We start from the raw sequence: 21,240 nt of genomic DNA, 5'->3' as shown, positions 1-21,240 counted from the left end.
TAAATCCCAAGTAATGTTTTTTACAAGAAATCCCAAGTATTATTTAACACTATATTAGTATTGTTAATATTTGTGTATACCAAAAAAAAGTATTGTTAATATCTATCGGAGAACACGTGGAATACATAATGTGGGTTTTCTCTATATGTTATGCGAATTATATTCGGTTATGCCAATTATATTCGGTTTTTCATATGTAGAACTTTGCCATTAAATAAAAGATGCTTCGGGAATTTTCATATCTCCTTATTTTATCTTTTTTTTTTTTTTTTTGACAAAATCTCCTTATTTTTTCTTGATATCAATAGTTGGGGAAAATAAGAGAGTTCAAAGTAAGAGAGTCTCTAAATCATACTTGATTTCTCAATATGTTTCCCCTCAAGTGTGATTACCACCACATCGTCATAAACATTATTTTGGGATTTCATAGATCTCTTCTGGAGAATCACCAAACAATTTCGTATACACCATCATGTCCTTCTGGGACAATTTAATCATACTTTGATAAAAGTCACAATTTAGATGAAATATTTGTTTCAGGAAATATCTCAATAGTACATAAAATTCATACCAATTTACAATCAATATTGATCGTAGAATGGCGGAGGATAGTGTATTTCCTTTTACAAAGATAATAACATCATTTGATTGAAAAGACAAATAAATAAGTAAATCATGTTCTATGTTCATTTGTGCTATGAATCTTCAGCATTCTTAGTTAGAGCACATTACACTATGGTACTAGATCATTTTTATGGTACTAGATATGGTGCACACATTTGATTCTTTCATTGCCAAAGATGATAATTATAATTTATTCTTAACTATTGTGTGCGTTCTTGCGCAATCAACGAGACAAACATTTTCTCTATGAAAATCAATAGTTATAGCCTAACAAATACTATATTTTAAGCATCAAATTTTCTGGTGCATTTCAATGCTTGCATGCTTTCTATTTGGAACAATTTATGATCTTTTTGATTCATATCTCTATTGTATCTTACTATGGTTCTTCAGGAGTCATAGTTTACTTGTATTGTATATAATGAATTTTCCGGATTCATGTTTATTTTATGATTTGAATTTTTCGCACCTCCTGAATATACTCGGTCACACCCTGAAATTACCAAACTAACCGTCTCGCTTTCTAGGATGCGAGCACTTTTTCGCACCCTAAGTAGCCAGTGTCAAATTTTTAGCTCAAATCCACCCCCCAGAATGAAAAAAAATCATGAAAAAAGGAGTTTGCATTCTAGAAAGCGAACTCAACTGCAATTTGCTATCTAGAAAGCGAACTCAGCTGCAGTTCCCATTCTAGAAAGCGAACTGGCTGCAGTTTGCTATCTAGAAAGCGAACTCGGCTGCAGTTTGCTATCTAAGAAGCGAACTCAGCTGCAGTTTACATTGTAGAAAGCGAACTCAGCTACAGTTCGCATTCTAGAAAACAAACTCTTTCTCCCCCATTTTTGCTATTTACACACTCGCTTTCTAAGTAGCAAGAGGGGTAAAATGGGGTTTTCAAGGGCTGGTCATGACAGTCGGAGGACGCCAGAAGTAACTTTCTTATTTTATTACGGTTCTTCTGGACTTGTAGAAAATAAAAATTGATTTTCTAATTCTTCAGGAACGTCTAAACTATTAATTCTTCTGGAATTAATAAATTAAATTTCTAAGTTCTTCAGGAACTAAGACAGTTGAATCAAAGTTTTAAGTTTTTCAGGAACTATATAATTAAATTCTTCTGGTATTCTTAGAGAGTAAAGTTAAACTTATAAGTTCTTCTAAAATTCATAAATTAAATTTATTAGTTCTTCGAGAACTAATTTCGTTAAATTCTTCGGAAATTCGTAAATTAAATTTATTAGTTTTTCAGGAACTAATTTTGTTGAATTCTTCACGAATTCATAAATTAAATTTAACAATATAATAACAATATTTTTTTTGCAGTGATTGTAAACCTACATAAAAAATAACTTTACCGAAGCTAAAGCATACATAGATAAAGCATACATAAAAAATAAACCATCTTACATGAATATATTTCTTTAAAAAATTTGCATCGTCGGTTCGTTGATGTTATTAGTTGTATCTTTAGTTTTGTTCAAGTGTTAATTGACTCATGCTAGATTTGTGTAGCATATATTGAATCAACAATTATAATAGAAACAGAATAACTATGACACAATAAAATACAATGAAAGGAGGTTTCTTGCACGTACCTTTGCAATGATAATTCGGTAGAGTTACAATATAGTGATACATAGTATCTATATATAGGTAAATATAATAGACCAATTACATGAAACCTATATGGACATTTACTAATAATATTATAACACTTTTATTATTATATACAACTCTTGTGAAAAACAAAGTGTAATTTTACACGTGTTAAAAGTAAAGTGTAATTTTACCTGTCTTCTCTCCACACATTTAACAAACATTAATGATTTTAAATTTTCTTTCCTACCCCTTTGCCTCTCCTCTCTTCTACTAAACAGAACCATATATTATCATAAAAAAATCAAAAATTAAAACCAAAAAATAAACAGAACCATATATTCCCTCGCTCCGTCCCTAATTATAGGAACTTTTTATAAAAATGTTCTCGTGACACTTTTAAACATTCTATATAAAGAAATATATTATTAAAAAAGTTAAATACTACACAAAATACATACATTGATTTTCCAATAAATTTAAAAAATGATTTCATTTTTTTTACTTATAATAATGATCGGATAAGAAAATAGTCTCACCCAAATCAAACAAAATTACTACTCCAACAATTTTTTTTATACCCGACGGCAACGGCAAAAGTTCTTATATAAAAAGGGACCGACCCTCTCTTGTGCAGTGTGTAACAATGGATGGAAATAAAAAAGATTTAAAGTTTCAGGTGAGTCCAAAAACAAACAAAAAAAAACTGTTTTTTTTTTAAAAAAATTATTTTTCTATTGACATTGTTGTAATGTATATCGAATTCGATGATCTCCATCATCTTATTATTTCTCCTGTTTCTTTTTTTTTTTTTTTACTAAAATTTCTCCTGTTTCTATTTTATTTTTTGGTACATCATTTCTCCTCCTGTTTCTATTACTCAATGCATAAGTGTTTTTTTTTTATATATATAAATAAAGCTAGCCGAATATTTGTGCTATCGCACAAATTTATAAGGCAGCCATGAATGTTAGTGAGGTGAGCAACAGTACACATACGTAAATTAGAGGTGTTGCTAAATTGTGGGGTTTCTTGAAGGTTTGAAGTATGTTAAGAGACTTGGGTTTCTGGAGTATTGTTCGCCGGATAAGAAATCTTCAATTCTTCGTATAGATTGGAAGACTCGGATTAAACACACATATCGTGAAACTAATCGTTGCACCCTAATCGTTGCGCTTATATGTTGGTAACCATTGTATAATTTAGGTGGTCCTTTGTTTTTTATACCAGTCTTATCTAACTTCTATTAGTTTTTCTTTTAGTAGCTGATAATGTTGGAGTAGTTTTCCTTGGTTAATCTCGTTGCGGCCTCTTTTTTGAGTCTTTTGGCCATCTTTATTAACAAATGAGTACGCACTTTCAACGTAATTGAATGACATTATTATCATCCTCATTGTTTGATTTTGATTACGTGCATCAAATTTTATTTTTTATTGTTGAAGAAAATGAACTTATAACATTTTCATTGATCAATATAAGTGTTCAATACAATGTGGTATATTACATTGTCGGTATTAATTTTTGTAAATTTGAACCGAACTTGATGTCACTCGTGTTTTATTTTTTGGTAGAAAAGAACTACGGAGTCAAACGAATATTCCTAGACATACAAGTCCCAAAAAAATCATAAAAAAGGAGTCTCGAAACCTCACCGAGAGAATTCTCCATAACATGAATATTAAAAGAGTCTTTGTGTTGCTGTTTTGGATTGTGTTTTTCAACTTTTTCAGATTTTAGTTTTTGCCACGGTTTAACCGTGGCTAACTTTTACTAGAACTCTTGTTCCCAACCGTTTCGGTTTACACTTATTACCGAAAAACATAGAAAGGTGTTCCGAAAAATGTTCAGATTAGCCACGGTTAAACCGTAGTTAATTGTTCAAAACTCTTTTTTTTTTTTTCCAAAAGGGTCAAATAGAAATATTGGATTGTTTGTAGAGGTAAAGGGTTAAATGTAGGGTTAAATGTAAGGGTAGAAAAAAAATTCTAATCAACAAACAAGCACCCATAAAAAATCAGCCCAAGAGTTTAATAATTGGCAAATGATTCGGCTGCCAACACAGTAATATAATACCACAAGTCCCTACAAAGAACATCAACAAGCAAAAGGCTCTTTTGTAACAAAAGACAACTGAATTCGACCACCAATACGGGAGCGAAATCAGACAACCAGATGTGAAACTCAGATTTAAAAATTGAAGCCCACGTTTCAGAAGCAACAACCAACCACTGTCTGTCGGAATCAAAACAGCGCCAGACAGAATAGGCAACTGTGAACTTCAACAACGACTAGAAACTATCGGAGCGGCAAAACTGGTTATGAGGTGATGCGGGTGGCTAGCACCAACAGTCGCACACCACCCACTGTCGCGGCTACATCTTTGATGAAGAAGGGAAATTCAGCAGGCTAAGAGAGACAGCAAAGAGGAAGATAATTTTCATAATTAACTAATTGATTATTGGTGATAAATATTTGTCATGTTTTCTTTATATCAATCAGTGACATATTTGTTCTGAATTTTATTTTGGTTGACCATATATACAGTTCTTGTTAATGTTCAAATTAATCAATAAGTGTTTTGTAAAATGACAGTTGAAATGTTCAAATTTGAATAGGTTGTTGAAGTTTATGAGCATCAGGAAGAGGGGAGTTTCACTTCTTACACAAGTGATGGGACAGTTGATTTTTATGGAAAACTAGCTATGAAAGACAGCACAGGTGGATGGAGTAGTGCTACATTGTTGTTAGGTAGCCACACCATGTAATTATGAATATTGATAAGTTGTCTTTTTATTGTCGCTCGAATTAGTCGGTTCTTAAGCTAAATACTGAATCTTTAAAATCTTTAAAAGAGAAACTTATACATGTTATAAATGAATTAATCTGTTTATCCAGGGCCTATATTAATATTTTTATCTTTACTAATTTTAAAATTGTGACAGTGAATCAAGGATTGATTGCATTGGCTTTCTCAGGAGTGGAGGCAAATTTGGTTCTCTTCTCAAAGTTAGTATTAAAACAGACTAATGTTGAAGCTGCAAACACTTTTGGCTTATGGATGGGAACTACCTATTTCTTCTCTTTAATTGGAGCTTTTCTTAGTGATTCATACTTAGGAAGATACCTCACTTGCATTTTATTCCAATTTGTGCTCATCATAGTAAGTAATCAACATGGTAATCAGAACTTCTTTATTTACTAGCAAAAGAAATTGATATATACAGAGAATACCAGAGATACTCCAACACAGATTACAATAATATAGTACAATTCAGACATTCTTAACACTCCCTCCCACGTGTCAGACTAGATATTTAGAGCATAACCCGAGTGGTCAATAGCGAATAAGCCAATGGATATTGCATAAGCTATAATATCATCTTTTGACTAAATTGCACTTTTGGGCCCTTAACTTTTATAAATTTGCAATTTTGACCCCTTAACTTTTATAATAACACTTTTAGCCCCCTAATTTTAGCCTCTTTTGCAAAAGGTTGACCATATTGATTTTGACCAATTCAACACACATGTGAACAGTGACTCACATGACATGCTGATGTGACATGTGAGTCACCGTCCCATGTTGACTTGATCAAAATCAATGGGGGCCGGTCTTTTGCAAAAAAGGCTAAAATTAAACGGCTAGAAACGTTATTATGAAAGTTAAGAGGCCAAAATCGCAAGTTTCTGAAAGTTAAGGGGCTAAAAGTACGGTTTATCTTAAAATTTAGATTAGGTCTAACTCAACACTTAGAAAACTGACTAACGAGTACTGTCCACCACGTATAAACACTTTTCTTATATAGGTCATATCTCGTCCAATGTGAAAATCTTATAATATATAATATTCTATGAAACCTTGCAAATCTAAGAGGAGAGAACCAATAACTATGAAGAATTCCTTCTTGTTGATACAAAGTTGATATAACAATATCTATGCTAAAGTTCAGTTTTTCTTTGCTTTTATGCAGGGTTTGGTGGTATTATCTTTGTCAACTCACTTCTTTTTACCTCATGGTTGTGAACAAATAGGAGTGCTATTTGAATCAGATAGACAAGATCAGTTTCCACTATTTTACCTATCAATATACTTAATAGCCCTAGGAAGTGGAGTTTCTGACCCTGCATTACCAATACTTGGTGCTGATCAATTTGATGAGGAAGAACCTAAAGAACAAAGATCCAAGGCCTTAATTTATGGCTACTTCTATGTTGCATTGAATTTGGGATCTTTGGTTGCTGAGACTATATTGGCTTATATAGAAACTACAGGACATTGGGTGATGGGATTTTGGATATGTACTAGTTGTGCAACTGTTTCCTTTCTTGTTTTGTTGAGTGGAACTCTTAGATATAGACACAATAAAACTTTTGGAAACCCTTTCTCTAAGTTTAAACAAGTAATTATGTCCCTTTTGAGGAAAATGAAATTTCAAATACACTCAATTGGAGAAAGAGACTATGATATTCAAAGGGATGATAATTGTGTCAGAAGTATACATCACACAAATGGCCTCAGGTATGTCTCTTAACATATATAAGCTAACTTATTACACAGTCACCAAATTTCCCTTATTCATTTTGTCTTTGTAACAAACAGGTTTCTTGATAGAGCTGCTATTGTCTTTGATGAGGCAACTGGAATGTTGCTAGGTAAAGGCCAAAAACCATACACATGGAATTTTAGCAATGTAACACAAAGTGAAAGGGCGAAATATATTTTAAGAGTGTTACCAATATGGATCTGTACCATCTTCTCTTCTAGTGTCTTTATACAAATGCTTTCACTATTTCTTGAACAAGGTTCAACAATGGATAGAACTTTTTTCAAGTTTCAAATCCCTCCTTCCAGCATGACAGCATTCAATATCATGAACACGTCAACATTTATCATATTATTTGACGTTCTTATCATTCCACTATACATGAAATTGACGAAAAAATCTCCAAAACTTCCTAGTGAGCTACAAAGTATCGGCATTGGATTCTCTATAGCAACAATAACGTTGATTGTCGCTGGTTTGGTAGAGAGGAAAAGACTCGAGTTTGCTAGCAACGATAGCGAAGAGACGAGTTCTTTAAGCATATTTTGGTTGATACCACAATATATGCTTTTAGGAGTGGCAGAAGCTTTTGTGAATGTAGCACAAATGAAGTTCTTTACATCAGAAACACCAAATGGGTTGGAAAGCTTGGGAATGGGGTTATCTATGTTTTCATCTGCAATTGGTTGTTATGTTGGTAACTTTATTTTGACTGTGGTAAATAAAATTACATCAAGTGATAATAAAGGTCAACATGGTTGGGTTTCACCTAATCTTAATGATGGTCATTTAGACAGGTTTTTCTTCTTGACAGCATTTTTAATTATCATTGACTTGATAGTGTATATTGTATGTGCCAAAAGATATAAGGGAAAGTTATAGTTTGATTTGATAGAATTGGAATAAAAAGTGAAGTTAGATGTATCATACTTTTATACTGCTTATAGACTATTGATGTAAAGGAAGTTATATGTAACATGCTTGAAGAGCTTAAAGGAAGTTTTTCTTCTCTTTAATGATATTCAAAATCTAGTGTCAAATTTATAGATCCTAGATTTTGTGTTGAAAATTTGTTTATTTTTCACCCTTCAAATGTCACCACTTGATATGTGGAACCCCTTTGTGACTTTAGGATCCTGACATTAAAGGTATCTTATTCCACTGCAAATTTAGAGTTATAAACTTATATCCTCTCTCCTTTACATCTACAATATTCTTCTTCCACTCTTTATCAACAATAATGCCACCCCATTTCTATATTGTCTAAACTCGCGCATTTTCACCCACCCATTTAGTTTCTTAGGCACATAAAATAAAATTGATCCTCCTCCTAATCACTGTCCACTATTTCATAGATTTCCTGTAAAAATGTCTATATTCCAAGTTCCTAAACGAATCCTACTCTCATGAACTAACATCTTCACTCACATCCGTTGAAAAAAATGAAGAAACATTGACATTGCACATGAACTATGCAATGTGTTGCTTCTGGACAATGACCTAGCATCCACACTGTTGGATATTCAACTAAATTTTACGTTGGGATTTGAATTTGACTGCCTAACACGACCCTCTTCTTTTATCCGGACTTGGGACCGTCTTTGCATAGCAAGTCTAACATAGGCAGGATTAAGAAACGAATTCGTAAAATTCACTCCTTTGCAACATATACCAATACCATCACTCAAAAAACAAACATATAATGATACAAGTCATTAGTTCTACATATGATCTTGTAGTTTTTCTGATGCTAGCTAAAAAACACCATACAACACCTCATTTTACTTCTACGTTTTAGATACAAAATCACAAGCAATGGACTAGCATGTCTTACTATTCACTCAATATTGATTCTAACAACTTTCTTTGTTCTTCCCCCAGAATTGTTCCCTGTTTCATAATTTGATGTAAATCCTCTTGCTCTTTTATCTTGCTCCAAAGATGGAAGTGACCAAACCTTGTTTTTATTTACCTCACCAACTCTAGAATCTGTTGTATTTTATTAAATTAAATGTGAGAAAACAATAGTGAAAAGCAGAGTATTATTTTCATGCTAGAAAGCCATCCACTTCTTAGAAATCATTTAAGAAAATACTAAAATTAAGGACAGGTCATACAAGAGTCATCATTGACTCAAAGGGAACAAGAAAGCAACTTACCTTTCTTCCTAATAGCATCGTAATCGGGTAACGTCCCTAGATTATTTCCTTTCCATGCATCCTCAAAGCGTGCAAGCTCATCTGATGTATAAAAAATATATATGTATTCATCCTTATTAATAGAACATATTTTACCACTTGAGATGATGACAAACAAACAGTCAATCAATCAAGATAGTAGCAACGGACCTTCATTAAGATTGTGCAGCGTCTGTGTCGTACCAACCTTCCCGTCTGAGTCAAGCTTCCTCAAAACTGAATGACCCTACATACAAGATACACAAACTTAACTTCTATATCTAAAACATAATATTAATCCTGATTGAAGAACAACGTAATTTTCTGATCAATTCCAAATCTCTTGCATGTTTTTTGTATGCACAATGCAGGTAATGTCTCCTTTTCCATCTCCATCAAACAATATGACTTTAATTGCTACAGAATTGCTTTCTTAGACCTATCATATATAGTTACATACCTTATCATTGATTCCTCTAGTGATTCTATGTGTTGCTTCGCCTGTTGTCGTGTCAGCTTCTTTGCTTTCCTCCATCACCACCTGATTCAATCATATCGTATAGATAACATTAGAGTAAAAATAACCTTCAAAACAATCAACAGTTAGAGGAAATCACATTTCATAACGCATACCCCATCAGCCCCCATCCTTCTGGTTCTAGTAGAAGTATAATAAGCACCATCTATACCACCATACGTTACTTTGCTAGTCTGAAAAGACATATTACGATTGTGGTCCTTTGAAGGTTCTTTTGACTTGTGATGATCATTCTTGTAAGTTACACCGCTGTTTTCCCCCTCTGTCAGTGATCACGAGAATAAGTACATAATTTGACAAAGCAAATAAAACAAAGGTTTTCTATATAATCCTATTCGTAATGATGAAACCTAATTGAATGACTATGAAATTTTTCTATATAATCCTACTCGTAGTTTGTTTTTGGTCTTAACCATTCGGTTCTCAAAAGATAGAGACCACGGTAATTCAGAGTTCGGTCCAGAATCTTGCTAAGGATTCTTCTAGCCAGGATTCAAATTTCAAACTCAGATACTCCTGACTGATTCATCCTTAACTGAAACTCGTTGACCACTTGAACACAACCACTTGGTTCCTTAAACTCGTAAGTTAAAACAAAGACACTATAATAAAATAAACGAGCAAGAACAATACCATTAACATCATCATCTGGATGCTCGATAGATGGCTCCATTGTAGACCTAGATATTTTCTCATCAAAATTATCAGTGCCCTCATCATCAGAGTCTAATTCTTTTATAACAACTCCTTTTTCCCTATACTTCTGGGTTGATCTCGACGAAGCAGAACTTGGATCCCGCATTCTGCCAAACGGGTCACTGAAAAAAGGATCATCAAATGGATCTCTTCCTCCAAAAACACTTGGCATCATCATACTTCTATGGAAACCAAAATCTCCAAATCCACTTGGTTCAAAAACATTATCTTGAACTTCTCTACCCTTCTGCATATTCCTTATCTAAACCTCACTAAACAAAACCCAAATAAAACAAAATCAATCACACATCAAAATTTTAGAAAAATATTCACCTTTTAGCCATTCAACCTATAAAATGCTTAAACACTAAAAACATATGGGGTTATCACGAAATTCGGTATTTGGCCAAACTAATCCGAAAAATCAATCCCACCGTCCACTAGCAGGGGACCAATTAAAGTAAGAGTCCTGTATGGACCGGTCAATCTAGGAATTGTTAGCACCTTGGAGGAATCAAACTTGAAACTTTATGAAATATTTAAACACTAAATCATTAATCAAACTTGGTCACAAGAATCTTAAATAAAGACCCCCAAGATAGGGTTTTAAATAAAGGTTTGAACCATAACCACCAAATAGTTAGCACTATATTGGAGTGGGGATCAAACCCTAATTTCCTTATCATTGCATTTCTTAATTCTCTCGTTAAGCCATCCAGAAAGAATTAGCGGTGCAACTTGTTGCTGTTCTACCTTTCATCCATGTGTAATTATTCTGAATATATTATTTCTAATTTAATATATTCCATTTGACATTGTCCCCAATATCAAAGAAATTATAAAAATACAACACATTTTAATAATTCGTATCCAAGAAATTGTTGTTTACATGAGTTGCATGAACAAATTATGGTGAAACGATTACCAAATTTGAAGTCCAAGTGAAAAAGACAATAAGAATTTGAAATAAAATAATATATATATTTTGGATGAATGAAATGGATAAAATTACCTGAGATGAGATTCCAGAATCCAGATGATGGAAAGAACAATGTAGAAGAAGAACAAAAAATACGTTGAAGTTTTTTAAGGAAAAAAAAAAGAAGAACATATTTATATGTTTGACACGACACTGAGGAAAGGACACGTGGATTTTAATTTTCTTTGTTTGTGGATGCTACTCGAACCTTCAGGCTCTCGCGCTCTCTTTCTCGCGCTATGCAAATTCTTTTCTTTTCAACGTTTTATTTTAAGGGTGATGCTAAACAGTGTCTCGAATACTTGTTAAACACACTATAAAATGAAATAAAGAGAAAATTACCAATCGTTAGTTGGTTCATTAGTGATTGGTGTTGAATTTGGTAGAGAGAACCGCGGTTCGATCCCCCACAACTACGATCGGGAGGGGGCTGAAACCACTTAATGCCAGAACTGACTCCCGAACCAGATTCAACTGGTGGTGAAAAGCCGAAAAAAAAAATTAAGAGAAAATTAATAGTGGAGATGCAACTTTCTACAATATAAGTTGTATTTATTGAACGGGTTTTTTATTCTAAATCTAATATAATAAATTCTAAAATGATTTTCACTTGGCTCCATAAAATGCAATATTTCATTGAGAGTGAATTTTAATAACATATTTTATCTGAAAATATACTATTAGAAACATGTTCTTGATGGTATGTATTTAAACATGAACATGTTTGAGCAGTTAAGAAACAATCTAAAAATTATCAATTTTTTTAAAGGTAAAATTATCAAATTCTAAAAAGTGAGAAATTGAATATTCGATCTTAATGCCCTAATATATAAATAAATTGGCCTTTTAGTATTTAAATTGTATTTCTAAGATTATTTTTTTAATCCTAATAATAATAATAATAATAATTAAATCTAATATTAGACTTTTCTTTTTGTATTTATGTTTTGTTACAAAATCACTATAAAGTAATTAGATTTTTTTACAGAAGTAATTAATACGGTTAAAAATTGACAAAAAGAAGTTGTCATGGTTTTTAAAAACGCATGATGTATCACGTTCATTAAATGATGTGTTAACACATCATTGGATACATGTGTAAAAAAATCTTTACACTGACAGTTCACAACAATTAAACTCTTAAAAATTGACAAAAAGAAGTTGTCATGCCTTCTTGCAAGCCGATAAGTGATTTTATATATTTAGATCAATGACAATGTAACAAGAACTTGAGAACAACCAAATTTCGGGTACAAGTGTAAGAGACCATTGTTCGTTTGTTACAGATTTAAAAAACATTCTCTCGAGCAATTTTACTAAAAAGACAAAATCAAAGTGTATTTGAAAAGTAGAAAAGCAAGATGCTACTATATTACATTGCTACAAACACATTTTCAGTCACACAAAAACGTAGCATATCTCTTTGATTATAATTGATGAAATTTCTTTCTTCATATACATTTTGGTCGCATCCCATCAATTATATATAACGGCTATACTGCGTAGGGAGCAAGCTTCAAGATTTTCTCCATCTATAACTAGCAAGGTTTTGTTAGGTTTGTTGCACTTGAAGAGCAAAAATTCAAGAAATAATTCTTCATTAATCACTTGTTTTTCTATACAATTCTTTAAACTTTTCCTTTTTTAGTGGATCACTATTTTTCTGAGTGTACTGAGTTGAAACTTAAGTTTCTTAAACTAGCTTTGAGTTTCTATACAAGCTTAGATACATAGGTACACTTGATTGGACACTACAACTACAAATAAAAATATTTGGACACACAAAAAAATCAAGAAAAATTTAAAGGAATACAAAATTATAATATATCTGAGTGAATACTTCAATTTAAAATAAAATTACAGTCATAGGCTATTTGACTAGACAAAAGGTAATTAGTTAATTTTTAAGTTTTACTTTAAGTTTTTTATGTATTTTTAAATTTCACTATTATCCTGTTAATTATTTTTCGTTATAAAAATTTGTTGCATCATTATTTTTTCGGTTAATCTCCTCCAACGTGTGTGTCTTTTTAATTAAAATATCCACTATAATGGCATAAGTTATGGTACATAAGCCTTGTTTATGCACACCATGCATAAATATCCCAGATTGCTCAGTGTATCCCTCAGTTTGCTTAATGCGCCCCCGTATTGCTTATCGCACCCCTAGATTGCTTATCACCCCGCAGTTTACTTAGCACGCCCCCCAAATTGATTTGCGCACCCCTCACCCCCAACATAAATAACACAAAATCATTCCACAAACAGAATGATTTTAGAATGATTTTGGATTACAACCCTCTAAAACCATTGATAGTAAAAATGGTTTTGGCATTATATAATATGAAACCATTCCACAACAAAAATGGTTTTGGGGCCACGCGAGAAAATTTGGGGGTGTGTGTGAGAAAAAATTGGGGGTGCGCGAGGAAATTTGGGGTGCGCTAAGTATATGTGGGGGCGCTAAGCAATTTGGGGGGTGCGTTAAGCAATTTTCTTTATTTATGCATGGGGATTAAGGAAAAAATTTATGCATCATAACTACTCCCCACTATAATAGAAGTCAATGTGCACCATAAACAGTATTTATGCACAACCACTAGGCAAACGAATTTTTTTCGTCACATTCATCTGCTTATGTTTCCCATCAATGGTGGTGGTGGTGATGACCTTTTTATTGGTGATTAGAAACATATACGTAAAAAAAAAGTAAGAGTTTTTATTTTTTTTGTTTAAATATTTGCATTCCCAAAAAAATATAATTTCTTTTATTAAAATTTATTGATTCTTTTAAAATTTTCCAAATATACAAAAGTTTTCTAATATATAAAATATTATGAAATCTTGATTGTAAAAAGTCTTTTGAAAAAAATCTCTCAACATCCATTCAAATCATGTATTAAAAATCTTCATTGTAAAAAAATCTTTAAAATCTCACAAAATCAATATATTCCAACAAAATCTCATAAAATCATCAAGATTTTTTTTTTTTTTTTTGCCAAAATTATCTCATAAAATTCCAATCCAGTATACCATCCTAGATACTTAAACGAATTATCGATTATTTTTTTCTCCACCAATAAAATCATCTTCCTCGTCCAAGTAAAAGAAAAAGATTATCTTCATCTAAGAACCTCACACTGAGCGTATAAAACCCTAATAATCGCTTATACAGCTGTGCGAGTACGAGTCCTACGTCTTTCCTGTACACTGTTGACTGTTGAAAATAATGGATGGCAATGAAGAAGATTTCACGTCTCAGGTGAGTTCCAAAACAACCAAAAAAATATTTATTTTTTATTTTATAGACATTGTAAATTTGTATGCATCTAGAATTCGATTTTCCATTTAATTGATTTTGTAATTTGAATAGGTTATTCAAGTTTATGATGAAGAGGAGAGTAACACTTCTTACACAAGAGATGGGTCAGTTGATTTTTATGGAAAACCAGCCATAAAAAATAGGACAGGTGGATGGAAAAGTGCCACATTGTTGTTAGGTAAGTGTCCACCACACCCTTCTTGCATATTTATGAATGTTTTTTCGATTACGGGTTTGTCTGGATTGACTTATTTGAGTTTATTTTGTCTATGTTTGGTATCACGGTGAATGTATCAGAATCACCGTGAGTGGTGACCTACCATGATTTTATAGAAGCTACACTCTTTAGCTTTTGGAAAATCACCGTGGATCACTGTGATTGGCATATCTACCGTGATACACGTACACTGTGTAATTGGGGTAATAACCCCACCGGCTTGTGATATTGTTTCGGAGAACTTACAAAAACAGCTTATAACATATCTAGTTGCTGTTCGAGTTATTTTTATAAGTTCTTTAGGATAGCTTCTATGAAAAACATTTGACTTTATTTTATTATTTGTTATAGAAATAGTTTATTGACTTGTACATAAGTGTTTATGCTATAAGTGATTATGGGTCTGTTTGGATTGACTTATTCGAGTTTATTATCTAATTGGCTTGTTTGACAGAACTTACAGAAATGACTTCTGATATATCTATAAGTTGTTCGACCTATTTTTATAAGCTCTTTAGGATAGCTTATGAAAATGGTTTATAGGTTAAATGAAAATAGTTTGACTTTATTTTATCTTTTGTCATATAAATAACTTATACATAAGCACTAATATGTTAAGTGTTTATGCTATAACCCGTTTGTTACAGATTATAAAAAAAGTCATTTTGATGCTAAATAATTTAGAGGTTCATTTTTAGAGATTTTTAAATAAAGCAGAAGTTATTTTGTGTTTGTTTACTCATAAGAAAATCATTTTTTAAAAAATATAAATATAAAATCAGTTATCGAAAAAAGTGATTTTTTTGGATAAGTTACTAAAAAAGGTTTCTCATTTGAAGTGGTTTTTAGATTTTTTTTTTTTTTTTTCTTTTTCAGATTCTTATTTTTTTTGAAAATCTGTAACAAACGGATGAAAACTTTTAAAAGTGATTATTTTGTTTTAAAAAGTGAATTTTTAATAAAAAAAAAGAAGCTGTAACAAAGGGCTGTTTATCCAAACAATACCTATATCCATATTTTTTATTTTTACTAATTATATATAGAATTGTAAAACATGTGACAGTGAATCAAGGTCTAGTTGCAATGGCTTTCTCAGGAGTGGAGGCAAATTTGGTTATCTTCTTAAAGTTAGTATTGAAACAGACTAATGTTGAGGCAGCAAACACTTTTAGCTTATGGATGGGAACTACCTATTTCTTCTCTTTAATTGGAGCTTTTCTCAGTGACTCGTATATAGGAAGATACCTCACTTCTGTTATTTTCCAATTTGTGTTCATCATAGTAAGTAATCAATATGGTAATAAGAACTTAATATTCACACAACCATATTAACAAATGCAACTATATTTATCAGTTTGCTTTTTTTTCCTCTTTTGTCAACTGAAGTTTAGAGTTCAAAATAGTTTATTAGATTGTTCTTTAGGACAAAACTTATGTTAGTAGCTTAGTGCTTTAGGTGTTGCTTTTATCTTATCTAATTGAAATCTTACAATGGCTAATAACTTGGAGCATCTTGATTCTTGAATGACCGTCCTTAGAGAATCCTTAAGTTCAAGAAGTGTGTATCCATCATGAACCATTGGAGCAGATTGAGGTAGCAAAAACTTGCAAGGGCGATTGCTTGCTGAAGAAACTCGTCCTTAACAATATCTTAAGTAAATTGTGAGACCTATCATGAATTCTTAAGGGTTACATCATTAGATACAAAAATGAGTTGCTTCAGAGTGATGTGACACAATGGAACCCACTTAAACTACTCATAATGAGTTGCACCAATGGAGGTGATTAAGAATGTCAGTGGGACGGAGATTGCTCCATCGCTCCCTATTCCCGCCCTTCAAGATGTCCCTCGTTCCATCTCTACTCCCCACCATGGAGAGATTTTCTCCCCATCCCTGTAAAATTGTAAATTCTATATTCTTTTTAGGATATATATTAATGTACTTGGATTTTTTTTCAAAAAATAGGAATAAGAGTAATGTGATGTGTTAGTTTGTGTTAAATTATGTTTGTAACACATTTGTATATTTATAAAAGGATATAATATTTTCAATCGCAGGAGCTCTGCGGGGAGGGGGCATGATTCCCATCTCCAAACTGGGACAGTACCCACAGGGATCCCCACTCGCACGGGGAAAATTGACATCCCAACCTGAAATGTATAAATATCTATTTGTTATGTTGTGCTTGGACAACGCTAAAACACTACATAAAGCACTGCATATAAATTGTCGTATTCGATGTTATAAATCCTAGCAAATCTAAGAGGATCAATAACATAATTAACTAGGATATGCTCTATGAATAATTCCTTGTTGTTATTGCAAGGTTGATTCATACACACACAAAATCGATCCTAAAGTTGTATTTTCCTTTGCTTTCATACAGGGCTTGGTACTATTATCTTGGTCAACTCACTTCTTTTTACTCAAACCTCATGATTGTGAACAAATAGGAATACTATGTGAATCAGATACACAGAATCAGTTTTCATTATTTTACCTATCAATATACCTAATAGCTCTAGGAAGTGGAGTTTCTGACCCTGCATTACCAACACTTGGTGCTGATCAATTTGACGAGGAAGAGCCTAAAGAACGAAGATCCAAGGCCTTAATTTACGGCTACTTTTATGTTGCATTGAATTTGGGATCTTTGGTTGCTGAAACTGTATTGGCTTATATAGCGACTTCAGGACATTGGGTGATGGGATTTTGGATATGTACTAGTTGTGCAAGTGTTTCCTTTCTTGTTTTGTTGAGTGGAACTCTTAGATATAGACACTATAAGAGTTTTGGAAATCCTTTCTCTAAGTTTACACAAGCATTCATGTCCTTTTTGAGGAAAATGAAACTTCGAATAGACTCAATTGGAGAAGGCTTCGATGGTATTGAAAGCGATGGTGATACTTCTGTTAGGAGAATACACCACACAAACGGCCTCAGGTAACTCTCTTAACATATATAAGTACTTTGTTATCATTGTGCATTTTTTTTAATTATAATCAAAATATTAATTTATTAGCATATAATGGATACTCAAAATACAAGAGAACAGTGTTCAAGAATATAAGGACAAATCCTCATACAATGTATTAGGACACCAGTCTAAAAAACATCTATTAGAACCCCTACCCGCCTTATTAGTAAACCAATTCCAAAAATAAAGCCTTAGTATGAGCTAACACTACTAGCATATTGCAAGCTTTTAAAAAGTATAAAATTGCTTAGAAGTATAAGACGGTTTGGTTTGAATACACGCTGAATCAGTTGAGGTAACTGATTCATTGTTAATTGAATGAACTACATTAAGCACAATTATTTCCTTCTTTTAGAATTTGGTAAGCACAATTATTTCGTTCTTTTAGAATTTGGGTTGGGCCAAACTCATCCCTAAACATTTGGTTTGTAAGGAGAGGGATGACTCCCGGTCATTTTCAGACCACATATCATAAAATGTGGGGCTCTTAATACACACCCCTCATGCCGGGAATGAACATCTGGAGCGTGACCCGAGTGAACCGATAGCGGGCATCCCATCAAATCTTTGACAAGCTATCATCTTAGAATTTGAGTTGGGCCTAACACAACCCTTCAAAACTGACTTGTAAGGTGAAGGGTGCCGCCCACGAATAAACTCATTTTTAGACCAATTTCATCCGACGTGACTTTTTTTTTACAATAAATGTAGGACTCTTAACACCTAGATAAACCAAATTGGTGTACCTATTATCTTGCAAGTTGTCAAGTATTCTATTATTATTACTGTTTTTAGTAAAAGGATAACAAATATGAAGAAATCGCCTTAGAAATTATTATATTTGAATAGTCTCCAAATTCTCTTTATTCATTTTGTTTTGGTAACAAGCAGGTTTCTTCATAGAGCTGCTATTGTTTCTGATGAAGCAACTGAGATGCTACTAGGCGAAGGCCAAAGGTCATACGCATGGAATTTCCTAAGTGTAACACAAAATGAAGGGGTGAAATATATTTTAAGAGTGTTACCAATATGGTTTTGCACAGTCTTCTCCTCTAGTGTCTTCATACAAATGCTTTCTCTATTTGTTGAACAAGGTTCTACAATGGACAGAACATTTTTCAAGTTTCAAATCCCTCCTTCAAGCATGACAGCAGTTGATATCATAACCACATCAACATTTATTATATTATTCGACGTTCTTATCATTCCATTATACAAGAAAGTGATGAAAAAATCTCCAAAACTTCCTGGTGAGCTACAAAGTATCGGCATCGGACTCGTTATTACAATAACAACATTGGTTGTCGCTGGTTTCGTAGAGACACAAAGACTCGAGTTTGCTAGCAAAGATGGTGAAGAGACGAGTTCTTTGAGCATATTTTGGTTGATGCCACAATATCTGCTTTTGGGAGTAGCAGAAGCTTTTGTGAATGTAGCACAAATGAACTTTTTTACATCAGAAACACCAGATGGATTGGAAGGCTTGGGAATGGGGTTATCTATGTTTTCATCTGCAATTGGTTGTTATGTTGGTAACTTTATTTTGACTATGGTAAATAAAATGACATCAAGTGATCAAGGTCAACATGGTTGGGTTTCACCTAATCTTAATGATGGTCATCTAGATAGGTTTTACTTCTTGACAGCATTTTTAATTGCCATTGACTTGATAGTGTATGTTGTATGTGCCAAAAGATACAGGGGCATATAATTGGAGAATAGAGAAGAAAAAACAAGAGGAATTTATAGTTTGATTTGAGATTTGAGGCAAAAACTTTGGTAGACTATTAGAGAATAAAAAGTTAAGTTAGATGTATCATGCTTTTGTAATGTTGTACTCTTACATGGAAATATATTCTTAAAAGAGCATCAAGGACTATGTCTATGAGTTTGGTGCCATAGTTTCTAATTGTAGACATTTATTCTCTTTTATATTTTAGCAATCTAGTGTACAATTTATTAGGAGACATGTCAATGGCTTAGCTCATGCCTTTGGAAGGGCTGCCACATATTTAATTACTTTTGACCTCTTTTATTGATACTCTTTGTATTGATATTTTTTTGGGTTACTATAACAGGTATGAAATTTTAGCGTCTTTAGCAGTAATTAATCTTTGTTGGAGGATCTATGGGCACACAAGATAAGTTCTCCCAATCTGATTGAATTTTGTCCATACACAAAAATCCGAGGTTGAACTCGTAACAATATCTGATATGTATCTAATACGAATGTGTCTCAAACATAATAAGTATAGCTTTGAGCACCCGATACAGGCCAAATTCTTTTCGCCCATAACAAGGTTCACCAGCAAACTGTAAATGGGGAATACGAACTTGTTGGTCAACATCATCACCTCCTACCAAGTAACCTTTATGTATTTCACCATCAACTGATGCCGACATCATCACGTTTCAGACCTTCCGCCACCATCAAGAAAATGAAAGGTGACAAGGGATCACTTTATCTCAGCCTTCTCCCAAAACAAAACTCTTTTGTAGGATTACTATTAGCTACCACTGACGCTAAAATTTGTTTGCCCTGGACAAAGGTCGATTGTGTCTGCGATATCACTTTTCCAATGACCCTCTTCAACATGTTAGTCAGAACTTAAACAAACACTTTGTACATACAACCAACAAGAGAATTAGGCCTAAAATCAACCACTCGTTGAGGATTGAAAACCTTAGGGATTAAAGCAAAGTAGAATTTCATCCCTTCACCAACCACTAGTGAATTGATGTCTTCGTGCATGAGTATGCATATCCTACAACTATATGAACTTTTATTTATGTTTAAAAATTATTTTATTGGATACTTATATGTTATAAGATAGTCTGAATACACTAGATTCTAGATATGTATCCTTAAAAAGATTAATATATAGAAAAGGTGAGACAATGTTGTGAGAATTTAGTGGAGATATGCATGATTCAATTCAAGATGGCACTAAACTTTTTGAAAAAAATAGAATTGTCTATAGATAAAACTCTATACTTTGATTTTTTGTCAAATAGTCTATTGGGTATAATTTACATTTTTAAAGTGGAATGTTCGATGTTCGAACTTCAACCCCTCCATAGAACAAGGTTCCTACCAATTGAGCAATGCTCAAGTAACACTTTATACTATGTTTTAATCACAAGTATTATTTTTTTTTTGTAATAAATTATGATCTTTATAATCATATCTTAATGAAGAATGATAAGTGCATATTTTGTTAATTTATTTACATGCATGAGTTTTATTATTAAATTATGTTAGTATTTTAGTTGTATAATATCACACTTGCAATGTGCATCTTTGTTAAATAAATTTCTCGTCCTTATAAATATTATATAATTTTTATTTTAGTACCTTTAAAACAAAATGAGATGTTTGCTCCCTATAAAAATTTCCAACACACAATTTTAGTCCCTGCTAAATTCAAATTTGTTTAATTATCCTTAAATATTTAAATATTTGAATATTTTTTGTAGTATAATTTACAAGATTATAAAAAGTTATTTTACAAAAATAACAGAATTTATTAAAAATAAAATTCTATAAAACGCTAAAGACTCAAAATAA

General features: G+C 32.4%; 3 protein-coding genes across 6 annotated transcripts; 2 read left to right on the top strand and 1 right to left on the bottom strand.

The window, feature by feature from the left end:
• Window positions 1-2,786: 2,786 nt before the first annotated feature.
• Window positions 2,787-7,833, top strand: LOC123920222 (protein NRT1/ PTR FAMILY 7.3-like). 3 transcript variants are annotated; one of them, XM_045972430.1, is made up of 5 exons: window positions 2,787-2,899; window positions 4,836-4,968; window positions 5,163-5,380; window positions 6,192-6,739; window positions 6,821-7,833. In XM_045972430.1, exons 1-5 carry the CDS (start codon window positions 2,867-2,869, stop codon window positions 7,644-7,646), a joined length of 1,758 nt encoding a protein of 585 aa, XP_045828386.1. In that variant the 5' UTR covers window positions 2,787-2,866; the 3' UTR covers window positions 7,647-7,833. The 3 variants fall into 3 exon arrangements, with proteins under 3 accessions (XP_045828386.1, XP_045828387.1, XP_045828388.1); XM_045972431.1 differs by lacking the exon at window positions 2,787-2,899 and adding an exon at window positions 3,362-3,406 and having other exon boundaries at window positions 6,821-7,810; XM_045972432.1 differs by lacking the exon at window positions 2,787-2,899 and adding an exon at window positions 4,280-4,681 and having other exon boundaries at window positions 6,821-7,810.
• A 589-nt stretch (window positions 7,834-8,422) lies between these two features.
• On the bottom strand, window positions 8,423-11,298 carry LOC123920224 (myeloid leukemia factor 1). 2 transcript variants are annotated; one of them, XM_045972434.1, is made up of 7 exons: window positions 11,188-11,298; window positions 10,113-10,447; window positions 9,575-9,741; window positions 9,402-9,482; window positions 9,113-9,188; window positions 8,924-9,004; window positions 8,423-8,753 (listed from the first exon to the last, which is right to left on the bottom strand). In XM_045972434.1, the coding sequence occupies exons 2-7, from the start codon at window positions 10,426-10,428 to the stop codon at window positions 8,602-8,604; spliced, it is 873 nt and encodes a 290-aa protein (XP_045828390.1). In that variant the 5' UTR covers window positions 10,429-10,447; window positions 11,188-11,298; the 3' UTR covers window positions 8,423-8,601. The 2 variants fall into 2 exon arrangements, with proteins under 2 accessions (XP_045828390.1, XP_045828391.1); XM_045972435.1 differs by having other exon boundaries at window positions 10,113-10,459; window positions 11,188-11,268.
• A 2,919-nt stretch (window positions 11,299-14,217) lies between these two features.
• On the top strand, window positions 14,218-19,779 carry LOC123920223 (protein NRT1/ PTR FAMILY 7.3-like). The gene is made up of 5 exons (XM_045972433.1): window positions 14,218-14,416; window positions 14,528-14,654; window positions 15,757-15,974; window positions 17,082-17,638; window positions 18,564-19,779. Exons 1-5 carry the CDS (start codon window positions 14,384-14,386, stop codon window positions 19,381-19,383), a joined length of 1,755 nt encoding a protein of 584 aa, XP_045828389.1. The 5' UTR covers window positions 14,218-14,383; the 3' UTR covers window positions 19,384-19,779.
• The last annotated feature ends 1,461 nt before the right edge of the window (window positions 19,780-21,240 follow it).

Source organism: Trifolium pratense, linkage group LG4 (genome assembly GCF_020283565.1).
Source record: "Trifolium pratense cultivar HEN17-A07 linkage group LG4, ARS_RC_1.1, whole genome shotgun sequence".
Lineage (NCBI taxonomy): Eukaryota > Viridiplantae > Streptophyta > Magnoliopsida > Fabales > Fabaceae > Trifolium > Trifolium pratense.
Note: the sequence above shows the minus strand (reverse complement) of the source record. Positions and strands in the feature narration are given on the sequence as shown.

Coding starts and splice junctions, on each gene's coding strand:
- LOC123920224 (XM_045972434.1), bottom strand. CDS start 10,428: ATGCAGAAGGGTAGAGAAGTTCAAGATAATGTTTTTGAACCAAGTGGA. Junction 9,005..9,112: donor GCTGCACAATCTTAATGAAG/GTCCGTTGCTAC, acceptor TTTATACATCAG/ATGAGCTTGCACGCTTTGAG. Junction 8,754..8,923: donor CGATGCTATTAGGAAGAAAG/GTAAGTTGCTTT, acceptor AAAATACAACAG/ATTCTAGAGTTGGTGAGGTA.
- LOC123920223 (XM_045972433.1), top strand. CDS start 14,384: ATGGATGGCAATGAAGAAGATTTCACGTCTCAG. Junction 15,975..17,081: donor TCCAATTTGTGTTCATCATA/GTAAGTAATCAA, acceptor GCTTTCATACAG/GGCTTGGTACTATTATCTTG. Junction 17,639..18,563: donor CACCACACAAACGGCCTCAG/GTAACTCTCTTA, acceptor GGTAACAAGCAG/GTTTCTTCATAGAGCTGCTA.
- LOC123920222 (XM_045972430.1), top strand. CDS start 2,867: ATGGATGGAAATAAAAAAGATTTAAAGTTTCAG. Junction 4,969..5,162: donor TAGTGCTACATTGTTGTTAG/GTAGCCACACCA, acceptor AAATTGTGACAG/TGAATCAAGGATTGATTGCA. Junction 5,381..6,191: donor TCCAATTTGTGCTCATCATA/GTAAGTAATCAA, acceptor GCTTTTATGCAG/GGTTTGGTGGTATTATCTTT.